General features: G+C 53.5%; 4 protein-coding genes across 4 annotated transcripts; 1 reads left to right on the plus strand and 3 right to left on the minus strand.

The window, feature by feature from the left end:
• Positions 1-1217: 1217 nt before the first annotated feature.
• On the plus strand, positions 1218-2478 carry GUITHDRAFT_150807 (hypothetical protein). The gene has a single exon (XM_005838705.1). The coding sequence runs from the start codon at positions 1560-1562 to the stop codon at positions 2421-2423; it is 864 nt and encodes a 287-aa protein (XP_005838762.1). The 5' UTR covers positions 1218-1559; the 3' UTR covers positions 2424-2478.
• Positions 2479-2751: 273 nt separating this feature from the next.
• GUITHDRAFT_102389 (hypothetical protein) lies at positions 2752-6452 on the minus strand (the record flags this gene model as incomplete). The annotated part of the gene is made up of 19 exons (XM_005838706.1): positions 2752-2908; positions 3072-3184; positions 3232-3390; positions 3645-3701; positions 3801-3935; positions 4096-4155; positions 4205-4285; positions 4331-4383; positions 4543-4615; positions 4662-4841; positions 4949-5002; positions 5056-5087; positions 5146-5251; positions 5332-5404; positions 5452-5489; positions 5537-5603; positions 5695-5745; positions 5791-6397; positions 6446-6452. The coding sequence occupies 19 exons, from the start codon at positions 6450-6452 to the stop codon at positions 2752-2754; spliced, it is 2103 nt and encodes a 700-aa protein (XP_005838763.1).
• A 1177-nt stretch (positions 6453-7629) lies between these two features.
• On the minus strand, positions 7630-9378 carry GUITHDRAFT_102390 (hypothetical protein; the record flags this gene model as incomplete). The annotated part of the gene is made up of 5 exons (XM_005838707.1): positions 7630-8022; positions 8070-8120; positions 8179-8223; positions 8271-8362; positions 8508-9378. 5 exons carry the CDS (start codon positions 9376-9378, stop codon positions 7630-7632), a joined length of 1452 nt encoding a protein of 483 aa, XP_005838764.1.
• A 423-nt stretch (positions 9379-9801) lies between these two features.
• Positions 9802-12240, minus strand: GUITHDRAFT_102391 (hypothetical protein; the record flags this gene model as incomplete). Its single annotated transcript, XM_005838708.1, has 6 exons — positions 9802-9879; positions 9931-10038; positions 10086-10187; positions 10246-11816; positions 12023-12097; positions 12150-12240. The coding sequence occupies 6 exons, from the start codon at positions 12238-12240 to the stop codon at positions 9802-9804; spliced, it is 2025 nt and encodes a 674-aa protein (XP_005838765.1).
• Positions 12241-12486: the final 246 nt, after the last annotated feature.

The following is a 12486-nucleotide window of genomic DNA, read 5'->3' on the forward strand; positions in this document are numbered from 1 at the left end:
GAGGGAGGGTGGTCTTCAGAGGGTACCTGCCAATAGAATGGGGGTACGAGCTGTAGGCGGTGGGGTACACAACAGTCGCAATGTTGGAGTGAGACCCAGGTGGGGTACTGGAGCAATTGTTAAATGGGGAGAAGGGGTACTACCACAGTCACGAGGATTAATGAAGGAAACGACGGGCAGGTCGTTGAAGGTCCAACTCCCCAAGAAGGGGGGGTATTGACTGGATTAGGTGGGGTGGGTCGACAGGTCGGGGGAATGTGACTAAAAGAGGCCATGAGGCGGGGGTTGGTGGTATCCTTTGACGTTGTTTCGATCACAAATATGTATGGTACTCTTCAAAAGGAGGGGGTACATGGAGTACCCTAACAAAGTAAGCAGTGCAATCTATAGGAGGACCATCTGAAAACAAGGGGTACATTTACCAGGGCAATCCAATTACATACTGGACATGGGGTACTGGTTATTGTTGTTCAATTTGAGGGTAGGGTGGTTTGGAATGGTGGACAATCTGTGTGGGATTAAAAACACTGAAATACGAAAAGCTCTATTTTCAAAATTGAGGGATTGAAGCAACGAAAAGTTTTCTTATCTCATCGTTTGAAACGAAACGATGAGATATTTGTACGGGAGAGGATTTTTTTTACAGTACCCACCCCCATTCACAGCTTCTAGAAATGTGATGCATGTATCCTTACCCACCCTTGTGCTGCCCCGACGATCAATGACCCGTCGGAAAAGACCCAACGGCCCTGATGACCCCTGAACCGACAGAATTCTATTGATGAGAATCGAGATACCCGTAGTTTTGACCTAAATTGCATTATCGAACGACGGGTGAATGATGTATCAGTAGCGGCTGTCCGGAAAGAAGAACGGGTGGGGTAGTAGAATTGACCCAATTGACGTCCAGGGTGGGTGGTAAACATCGGATGAAGTGATTTTTAAAATTCCATGGGGGTGGGTAATCGGGGGAGTTGGGCCGGGGTGGGTAAGATGGATGGGTCAGACTGGCTTGAAGGATACAGGGTGGTACCCTGTATTTGGGGTAGTAAAGAGGGCAAAAGTGGGGTATTCGCAAGGGACGGAAGGGGTCACAGGAGGGGGGTGACAAAAGTCAGGGCAGAGGTTGTAGGGTGGAGCGGTGACGAGGTGGGGGGTGGGGTGGGAGGACTAAAGGAAAACCTTCGCCTCCCGATCCCGCTAGCTGCCATCCTCCCCCTTTGTTGATCTCTTGCGGAAGCGTTCTTCTCGCCCCCGCCCCCGCCCTTCAAGTTTCAGAGTGCTTGTATTCTCTTGATTCGAGACTCTCTCTCTCCTCTCTCCTCTTGACTGCCTTCTCCCAAACTTTCTCGCCCGCTCCTAGCACCAACCTTGCTTTCGTACGAAAGTTTCGTACTAGCCTGCTGCAGGGTCATCGTCCGTGCTTGTGCAGCTTTCTTGCGAGTGATCGCTTGAATTTCTTCGTTTCGAACTGAAACACCAAGGTTTTTGCTCATTGCTACAGATTTGACTGGCGAAACAAGAGGATCCTATCCTTCCGGTCAAAATACCATCTAAGCATGTCACCTATGAGCCCTGTTGCCAGCGACGATACAATCGTCAGGAGTACTTCTCCGCTCAATGTCACAAAGTCGCCCATCCACAAGAAAAGAGATGAGCATGCAAAATCTATGAATCAGCTCAGAAACAAGCTTCGTAGATCTCATGATCCTACAGTCGTTGAATTGCCAAACCAGGGCGCTGAGAACGAGAACATGGATGATCTGAATGTGGATAACTCCTGGTTCAACGGAGCACATTCATCAGAAGAAGAATGCTCGGATGAGGAGCACAATCCTTCACATGTGGACGAGAACCATGAAGGAATGAGCAATATGTCAAGTGGAGTGTTCGATGCGGATTCTATGGATGGCTATGAACAGGAGCATGATCATGCCGTAGATGAGGCTGCGGATGAGAACAACCACGCTGAGGAACAAGAAGAGGATTACGAAGATGACCAGGAACAGCAAGTCGCCCCTGATCAGACCCAGCCCGAGTACCATGGCCAAGAGATTATCGAGGAGGAGGAGGAGGATGCTTTTGAAGCCGGTCCCGAGGAGCAGGTAGAAGAAGGCTTCAATATCGATGATGTGGAGAACTACAATGCAAACATGATCGATGGAGAGGCCGAAGTGGACCAAGAAAGGGAGGAGTACGTGGATGCCAACTTTCACCCCGAGGTCTCAGTCGATGAGCTGTGTGAAGACCAGCACGAGGGGGTGTCGTTGGACTGGATCGAGGACGAAGACCGTGGTGCCCATGCTGGTTTTGATCATCATGCGACGTCTGTGGGAAACGAGTTTGCCCACGATAATCAGGGACAAATCGATTGCTTCGACAGCAGCGTTGCAGCTCCTCCGCCGGCTGATGATGATTTGTAGGATTGTAGATAGTCCCGCCTGGCATGTCTCTATACAATAAATTGTGATAGCTTTGATGGGACTTGTGATCGATGAAAGAAGGTGAAGGCTCCGGTTTTCACTTGAGTGTTAAAATGTATTTACAAGCGATCTGTACATCTACGATGGGGAGAGTGGGGCGTGTTTCACTCCCTTCTGCCCCGTCCGTGGGGTGCAAGCACGTTGCTGCCTGTGAGCGGTGAAGATTAAACGACAAAACGAGAGCAAGAGGAAAACCTGTGTTGTGCCAGGTACTTGAACCCCATCCTCCTCTGCTGAGTTTCTCTCCTTGAATTCAGTCAGAGTAGGATCAAGGAACGATCCGCACTCCGCTACCTGACGCTTTTGCTGGAGCTCGCGACAGGATTTCTAGCGCCTCCTGGAGCTCTTGCCCATCCTTCTTATACAACATATGCTTGACTTCACCCCACTCCTCCCTAGTCTTGGGCTCTCCGAGGACAGCACTCCTGCAAGACCTCAGCGTCATGAGAGAAGGGGAGGGGAAAGGAGGGGAGAGAGGAGGAGACGAGGGGGAAGATGGGAAAGGAGGAGGAGAGGAGGAGGGGAGAGAGGAGAGGAGGAGGAGAGGAGGAGGGGAGAGAGTAGGGGAGAGAGGAGATGGAGTGTCACCTCCAGCCGGAACCCAGCGAGTCGGTGCACACTAAAAGTTTTCTTCGTGCATCCTCAGCCCATCGCTCGACCTTGGCTATGGAGGATTGAAGCCGCCGGACCGAAGGATCGATCTGCGGAGGCAGGAGGAAGCAACCTCCTATCAGTCGCCCATGTCGACCAGCATGCTCGTCGCAACCTTCAGTCTTGCCGCATCTCTCGCCTTCTTCGCTTCCTCGTAGCGTTCCCTCAGCCCAGGGACCACCAGCTCTTCATCCTCCATGACAGCTGCTGCTTTCTCGTGCAGCTTCTTGGCAGACTCCACCTTCCACTCCCATGCCTTTCAAGACGAGTCACCACAACGTGACTTCATGGAAAGAGCTTGCCTGCGTCTGGTTCTCGTGGAGAGCAACCTGTTGATCGAACTGCAGCACATTCACCGTCTTGTCATTCGAGCATGCCTCCCTCCTCCTCGTCTTCCTCCTTCTTGCTACTCAACCCTCCCTCCGTTCCACTTGCTGTCTCCCTTCTCTCGAAGTTCCTTCCCTGGTCTGTTGCTGACTTCTCCTCTCTATGTTGGTCCAGCATCGTCACCTGCTCCAACTCTTCTTGCAGCGCTTGACGATCGTGATCGATGTAGCTGATCAGATTCTACAAACAAGAACTCTGGTCAAGGCAGATCTTTGGCAAGATCCGAGGGAAAGAGAAAACGAGCGCACGAGGAGGAGGAGACAGCGGAGCTCTAGCAACCTGCAGGATCGTCTCCAGCCTCCCCTTCTTGGAACTCAAGGAGCTGTAAAGACCCGACGTGAGGGCCGCAAGCTCACTGCTGAAAGGAAGTTTCTTTGTTTCCAGCTCCTTCGCCACAGCTCGAGCTTGACTGGTCTGCAAACAAAGCCGATTACCAACTCATCCCAACCATCCTCCTCTCTCTTCCCCCTCCCCCAGCTCTCTTCCTGGTCTCGTGTCCTCTCGATCACTCCCTGACCCAACTCCCTCGCAGATTCCCTCAGACTCTCCTCCCTCCCACATCGCCATTTCTCACCTTAGCCTGTGAGATCATGACGCCGATCTGCTCAACCATATCCCGCTCAGCATCCAGCTCCTGAACTTGTGCGTGAGCGCCTTCCACCAGCCATCGGCAGAGCTGCTACATTCATCTCCTCCTCCACCCTTGCATGCTCGTTGGCCTGCTTGATGACGAGCAGCGCCGTTGTCTTCCTGCTCACTTCCAGCTGCTCCCCGTCACTCGCTGCTCAGCTGCAGCAACGCAGGCGAACCTTCTTCACCAGCTCCTCCAGCAGGCTGCCAGACTCCTCCTTCTGCTCATCACCTTTAGAACCATAGAACCATTCGAGCCATCCCAAAACCATCATCCTGCCCCTCTCCCACATTTCCCTGCATCTTACCCCCCCGCCCCCCCCGCCACATCCCCACCCCACGTATCCCTCCTGTCTTGCAAAATCTTCCATCCTCTACGAAAGATTGCAACCTTTCTCTCCACCCACCTGCCATGAGCTGAGCCGAAAGTGCGCTTCAGCGGCCAACAACTTCTTCTCTGCCTCCTGCGTGCTCTCCATCATTCTACATGCCTCTGCCACATGAACCCACCTCCACGTCCTCCTCCTCGTGTCTCGTCAAGTTCTGTTGCGCCTTCAGCTTGTCCTCCAGCTCGGACAACAATCGTTTCATCTCTCGCCACCCCTGCCGCTCCTTCACGCAAGGATCCACAAGCGCTGCAAGCTGCTCTGCATCCTTGTCCTCCTGCTTGGCTACTGCCTGCACGTCTCGCTGCAACGGCAACGAGCGTCAGATCAAGGAGGAATCAGGACAGTGTCAAGGCCAACAGCAGCAGTAGAAGGGCAGCCTCAAGTCTCACAACTGTCAAACATGCTTACGTCATCGGAGCTGACTGTCTCGTTGATAAACATTTTGTTCTTGTCCAAGTATCTCTGTCGCCGGGACTTGATCAGTGCCAGGCTCAACTACATCCTCCACAACTCACTTGCACCGTGGAGTCAAGGCTGGCAATGCGACCTGATAACGAGCAACAGACCTCACTATCGTCCCAACGCTAGTCAAGGACAGAGCTTACCCATTGACGTGGCATCATCAGCCTGCAAGTCCTCCCCCTTCTCCTTCAGATGCTCCACTTGTTGTCTCAACGACGCCACCATCTTCGCGTTCAACTTCTTCACTTCCTGCACATCACCACATATAAGCCAGTCTCATCATCTTCTTTCTGCACTAGCAGAGCAACACCATCACTGACAAGTCTTACCTGCAGCTTTTCCTCTTCCTTCTCCACTTCTCGCAAGACTCCAGAGCTCCTTACTCGCAAGTTCTTTGGAAGCCTGCAAAATTCTTCAGCAACACAACTCGAGGCGATGAACGTCTTTACCCTTGCAGAATCTCTTTCACCTCAACCTTGTTGATGTCCTTCAAAACGTGTTAAGCAGAAGCATCGTAAAGGCAGATGACAGTACCTTGACCGCTACTCGACCGAAAGTCTGCGATAATTCTCCCATCCTTCCTCTGACCTTGTCTGCGTTCCTGCAGGTAGGATCAAGACAAGGGAAGAGGCAGCAGATGGCACGAATAAGAAATAAACGCGACAGGACTCATTCTCCGCCATTGTCCTCACCTCGCATAGTTCCGGGAGATACTCTCCGCCTCCTCGAGAAGTTGCTTCATCCTACACTGCCGGTGAGTTCCAACGGCAGCAACACAAACCTGTCACCTGCTCCTCGACTTCGAAACACTGTGAAACAGCCGCGCAATCTTCGCCGCCTGCTCCTCCTCCTCGCCCGCGGCCTGTCTGGCCAGCATCTCCGACTTGGACTTGATCTTCGATAGATCCCGAAGGATCGAGCTCTTAGCAAAAGATCCATTCCAGTCTGCTGCCATTCTCTCCCTCCTAGTTCCCCTGAGGATCAAGATAGCGTCGCTCGCCGCATGCTTCAAGGTGCCATTGGGAGCAAACGCCTCTTGCAGGCTGTGCATAGTCCGCCACAGCCCCTCCTGCACGGTTGAATTGGACGAGTAGTTGCTCTTCCAATCTCGGACGATGTGCTGCATGGTGGACTGGGCCTCGTTCATGGCGTTGGCGACATGCTGAGGGCTCCATGCCAAGTAGCCGACGAACCTGTCGTCGTCGTTGTCATCGTCGTCGATCATTTCATCGAGCTCGCCGAGCTCCGCATGAACCTGACCCTGGCCCTGGCCATGGAGCCAGCAGGCGATCCCGAGGAGGAAGAGGAGGAGGAGGAGGAGGAGGAGGAGGGTCTTATGTGCCCTCGCCTTATCGGTAGCCATCATCCTCTTGCCGTGAGACTTATTCCCTCCATCTGACAACAGGCAAGAGCCGATTCGCTCTCATGCTCGACCGTCCTCACACTCCATTCTTTGCCGGTGAGGTCTCATATTGAATCTTCCTCGTCTCCTTCTCTCCACTCTCTGCTTCCCTACCCTTGCTTGACATGCATGCCGAAATAGCTCAATGGCAATGAATGTGTGGGCCTGCCTCGGCCACCCTGGCTGCCACCCGCCGCACAGCGGCACCGTCGCCGCCGACTCGCCCGGCCCGCCCGGGCCGCTGCTGGGCCCGGGGCTAGCCTAGCCTAGTACTGAGGGCCCGGCCGGCTGCTCAGCGGCCCGGCCCGGGGCGGGCCAGGGCCCGGCGGCAGCATTAGGCTCAGTGACCGGATCATAGCTAAACTTCCGTCACGTTAGCCACTGGCCGCGGCGGCACTGCTGCTGAGTCACCCGTCAATCAGTCACGCCCCGTGCCAACTTGGGCCAAGTTGCCTACTGAGCTTTTCCGATGATCCGCCGTCATGATCGGCGGCCCAGATGCGGCGCCGGGCACTACAGTCGCACCGTGGCACTCAGTCACTGACCGCGGCGCCGGTCACGGTCGGAACAAGCCGCCTTCGATTGAGAAGGGCCGCACATGCCATGACAGACTCGGATAGATCATGCAAGTTGTATTCTACCCGGTGAGAATCTCCGCTCCCGGGGATGTAAAACTTGACTCGCTTAGGCGGGGGCTCGACTCGTGACGTCACTTTTCGGAGCCCCGGCCCCCGCGGGCCTGACCGTACGCCGCCGCCGGGCCGTCCGTCGCCGCCGCCGGGCTGCACGGCGCGGCCGCCGAGGTATCTTTACTGGTATCAGTTAAGTTTGGGCCCGGGGGGACAGCACTGTTGGCAGGATGGGTTTTGGTTCTCGCTGTCTTTTCTCTTCTCGCCGTTTGCCCGGCAGTGTGCGACAGAGTGTCAGGGTCAGGTCAAGGCTCCTCGACTCTCCTGATTGTCCTCGTACTGATTGTTAACTTGACTGTCCTCGTACTGATTGTTAACTTGCCTACACAATGAGCGGCCGTGGCAGCCTCCGACCGGATGGACTTGGGCCGAGGAGCTTGCCAGGAGGAGACTGACTCGGAAAGGCTCAGTGGGCCAGTCGCTCTCGTCCATGGGACTTGGCTGCCGCCCTGCTTCCTGCATGAGCAACGGTGAGTGCGACACCGTTATGGTGACCAAGATCAGAGCCGCAGGATGAAGGGAGTAGATCAGGTCACTCATGGGGAGAGAAGGGGAGAGAGAGTAAGCTGGAGAGAGGAGAGCATACCCATCCTTGCAATGTCTCTCACAGTCGGCTTGTGCTCTGGCTCCGCACGTTTGGATCGTCGTTGCCCATCTCGCCTCCTCTTGCTCTTGTCCTCCACCTTCTCTGACACCCTGCCCTCCAACGAGGGCTGAGCCTCCTCCGATGGCCCGCTGCCATCGCCTCCCTGCCTCTCTCCCCCCTCCTCCTCAACATGGGCGCCCCTGCCGTCCGCCCCTTCGTGATCCGGCATGAACTTCTCGAGCTTGGTCGTCTCCTCCACTTCTCGTCTTGACACAAACCTCATCGGGATCGGCTCCTGCACTCGAGGGCGCACGAAGTCGGCGCTCAGCCCTGGCTCTTCAGGCTTGGACAGCAGAGATCAGATCACGGGAACGAGCGAGATGCATTCACCTTCTTCCCCGCCCGGCCGTCAAGTTTCTCCTTGATGGGCTGTGGAACCACCTGAATCAAAGTCAGCATGCACAGTCTGAGATCGACTCTTCCTCTTCCTCCTCCTCACCTTCCTCTCCCGCATGACTTGTATCACTGACGACAGAGCGATCGCCTGTTCAGTCGCATGATGCACTCCTCCCCCCCCCTCCTCCCTCTCACCTTCACCCAGTCCTCCACCGTCTCTGGCAGATCTGCCGTATACACAATCTCATTCACCAGGACCCTCGTGCTGGTAATGCTGAAAAGACCTCCTGTTCGTACAACGAAAGTGTCCGGACTATCTGTGACCCACCGAAGGTCCTCAGTCAGACTCCACCTCCTCCACCTCCTCCACCTCCTCCACCTCCACCACCTCTACCACCACCACAACCACCTCCTATTCCATCACGACCGTACCTTTTGGGCGGAAGCACACGCATCCTTCCAAGGAGATCTTGTCGGCGAGGACGAACTGATTGTATCTCTCTGCGAACTCGTACATGTAGTTCTCATGCAGCGCACACCATCGCTCCCTCCTCCTCTTCGTGGCCTTGTCGATGCAGCTCATCCAACCATGGATGATCGCTTCATCGTAGAGGCGGTCGGCAAGACTCTCTACGAAGGGCACGGTAGTGAACGGGATGAGACCAGGCATCCTCCCTGGAGGAATCTCCCCCCCCCTCATCAGGGCCATGCCTGCTTCCACGTCATGGCCGTCTTGTCTGCTTAGGATGCTTTCTCGTTCTGGTGGCTCCGTTTTCCCAATGTTGACGGCAACTTTATCGTGCCTGTTCCTTTGTTGGGGGTTGTTGACGTTTGCAGCATGTTTCTCCTTGTTGAATTGTGTCCCCTGCTTCACTTTATCAAGCTTGCTGCCTTCAAATTCTGGCTTTTCTGGTTTCTTCGCCATATCATCATATTGTTCTTTCGCATTCTCCTCCTCTTGCTCCTCCTCGTCCTCCTCGTCCTCCTCGTCCTCCTCGTCCTCCTCGTCCTCCTCGTCCCCGTCCTCGCCGTCGTCATCGTCATCGTCATCGTCTTCGTCTTCGTCTTCGTCATAATCTTCGTCCTCATCATCGTCATCCTCATCTTGTCCACCTTCATTGTGCGCATTCGTACCATCGTCACTCTTGTGTTCCTTCTCTCGGTCTCCACCTGATCCCTTTCCTAGTTTCTTTGTCCCGTTGCTGTCTCCTCTTCTCTTCCCCTCCTTCTCCTCCTCTTGCTCGCCCTCCTTCTTCTCCCCCTCCTCCTTCCCTTCCTCTTTCCTGCTGTTGGACTGTCCCATGGCAGGCTCGACGCCCGACAGCAAAAGTTTCACTCAACTTTTAGGGAATATTCTACGAAAATAACCCATATTATAGTTAAATTGCTCACTTTTTAACCCAGAAGTGAGCTAATATGCTCCATGCCGTCGGCCGGGCCGGGCAGCAAACTAACCCTCTTTACTATCGCCCATGGCAGCCAGAGCACTTCCCAGCAACTCCGTCGAATAGCTCGCAAATCAGCTAACATGTCTGGGCACTGAAACTTCAACAAATATGCCGGCGAGAGACGGGACTCGGGAGAGACCTGGTCGAGTCAAACGGTAAACACTTCATGGCATGACATCTATCACGGAACTCCCAACCGCTTCTGCACCACTACAAGAGCCACAGTTTAATCCTATATTGCTTGTGTTAAGTACCCACACGAGAGAAAAATAACGCCTTTATCGGCACCCTAGGTTTTCTAGGGCGCCGGCAGCGTTTATTGTGACTTCTTGGTTTCCGGAGGACAGGAGGACAACCTGCAACCGCATTTCAACAAGCAGGTCAGAAACAGAAGAGGACGATCGAACCAGGTGGGGGATCGCTCCTGATTTCTCGAATTCAGGGCGTGTGAAGCTCGACATGGTGAGGCAGCGGATGGCACCCGAAGCCTTCGACTGACAGTCCAAGTGGTTCGACTGAGACCAAAGTCATCGACAAGATCACGGTCAACTCAACAACACACCTGGATCATACGGATCAGAGGAGGGATACCACCGGCCTCCATGATCCGCTTCCTGTTGTCCTCACGCCCCGCAATACTCCAGATTGTTGCAGCAGCCTTGGCCTGAAAGCATGCGCGTCAAACGTTCCAACAAGTGACCGCCTGCATGTCTTTGAAGCACCTGTAGATCTGGCGACCCATTCTGCATCAGAGACACAAGGGGCGGAATGGCCCCAGCCATAGCGACTGCCTCCTGTGCATCCTCGTCGTTGACTGCCAAGTTATGCAGCGCGCCAGCTGCGTTGCTCTGAACTTCAGCAGTCCTCGACGAGAGCAACTTGGTGATGAGGGGGATGGCGCCAAGACTCTTGATTTTCTTTTGATTCTCTTCGTCAACCGCAAGGGACTGCAAAGCTCCAGCGGCCTTGGCCTTCACGTGCCTATCCTTGTCCGAGAGCAGCATCATCAACGCTTCAATGCCACCAGCGGCCGCAACAGTCTTCTTGTTCGCAGCATTTACACACAAGTTCTGCAATGCTCCAGCAGCGCTCAACTGTGCCTCGCGGACATCTGAGTACAGCATCGCAACTAGCGGTTGGATCGCACCAGCTTGTGCAATTGCAAATTTGTTCTGTTCATTTGCAGCAAGATTCCACAACGCACCAGCAGCACTGGCTTGCACCATTGGGTCTCCGGGTTGAAGTAGCTTCACCAACGGTCCAATAGCTCCATTTTGTGCCATCAGCACTTGTGATCTAGAATCCAAAGCCATTGTCTGCAATTCCATGGCCGCATAAGCTTTTTGATCTGCGTCACCGGTCTCAATCTGGTTCATGAGTTCCTTGAACTGGTCCGACGAAAAGTCGAGGATTTGAGGAGATTGCATCACGGGCTTCTGCGCTTGCTGCTGCTGCTGCTGCTGCTGCTGCTGAGTAGATGAAACACTGGGGTGCTCATGACCATCATGTGACTCATCAACGGAGAAGTTGTGTGAAGCGTCGTGCTTGTCATCCTTTGAGTCGTCCAATTTGCCTGTACCACCCGAAGAAGGTGGTTTCTTCCAGTTGACGCGAGAATGTACTGATGCAAACGAACTCCTATCAACCATGCCAACAGTGTGCACAGTTGAAACTGCTTCTGTGGCCGGTAGAAGGATCCCAAGTTTCGTCTTCGGCATAGGAGGCGGGGCATTTTGAGCTGCTTGTTGCCACATCTTCCTCACGTCTGAAACGTTGGCACTGCTAGTATCGATACTCTTTGGATCAACGGTTGCCGTGGATGATACCACATCTGCTTGCTTTGGCTTCGACTTGGCGATCGGGTCAGCCCACTTTTTGGGTTTGTCCGTGCCAGAGGAGCTGGGTGATCCAATTGAAGTATTGCTGAATTGTTGAGATAATCTCGAGACAGACTCGTTAGAAACTGGCTGCTGATATGCAGATTCAGAGGTGGGTGGGGAGATTGAATCACTTTGGGTCTGATTGCTGTCTACCTGTAATTGATCAATTCCTGCAGAATCCATTTGAAGATCAAGTGGCGCTGTTTGAGAGTCGCCATTCGCAGAGAAATCCAACCCATAAGAAGGAAGTTCGCTCCCATATGCCTTGGTAGGATCTTGAACAGCTGGAGCTGGAGCTAGGCCATCATTGCCGTAATAGCTCGTGTAACCCTGGTTCACGCTTTGTGGCACGTACTCTGCTCCATAGGTATTGAAGGAAGCTGTCGTATCAGGCACTCTGCCATATTGAGCATCTGATCCATACACAGTCAACCAGTTACCACATCGCCCACCTCTTTCGATGCTAGTTTCATAACAAAATATGGACAGATTTCAAAACCCCAATATTCAAAATCAATATCGAATGAATCCAGAGCAAGAATTCAAACAAACACATGATTGTACACGGCACGAAAACTGAGATCAATCATGCGGCCAATGTAACATGCTTGTAGCTTACCCATGCCATACTGAGGTGCACCGTACGCTCCGTAAGTTTGACCCGCAGGGAACTCACCATATGGCTGGCCGGCTCCTGCGCAGAACAAGAATGTCAGGGGGGCGATTTCTTTATCTGAAAAAATCACCATATTCTGCACCATAACCCCCCGTGCTACCATAGCCATAGCTGGGGAAGCTAGAGTGAAATGTCAGCGAAACGTTGTTATGGGTCAACATTCAAATTCCAGGTTTCTGAGAGCTGCTCACCTCATACTTTCGGCGACGTTTTGTTACAGTCCAAGAGCTGTGCCAAGGGGTGATCCAAGTCCAGAATGATGGAAACAGGGATAGGAACAAATGGAAGCCTGGAATTATATCAATATTTTAGCTGTGGGACCATAGACATAAAACTGGCCACAGGGTGTTCGCTAGACACCATCGGCAAGCTTCATCACGCAAGACAAAACAAAACTACAATCTAAG

Source organism: Guillardia theta (genome assembly GCF_000315625.1).
Source record: "Guillardia theta CCMP2712 unplaced genomic scaffold GUITHscaffold_10, whole genome shotgun sequence".
Classification (NCBI taxonomy): Eukaryota; class Cryptophyceae; order Pyrenomonadales; family Geminigeraceae; genus Guillardia; species Guillardia theta.

Coding starts and splice junctions, on each gene's coding strand:
- GUITHDRAFT_150807 (XM_005838705.1), top strand. CDS start 1,560: ATGTCACCTATGAGCCCTGTTGCCAGCGACGATACAATCGTCAGGAGT.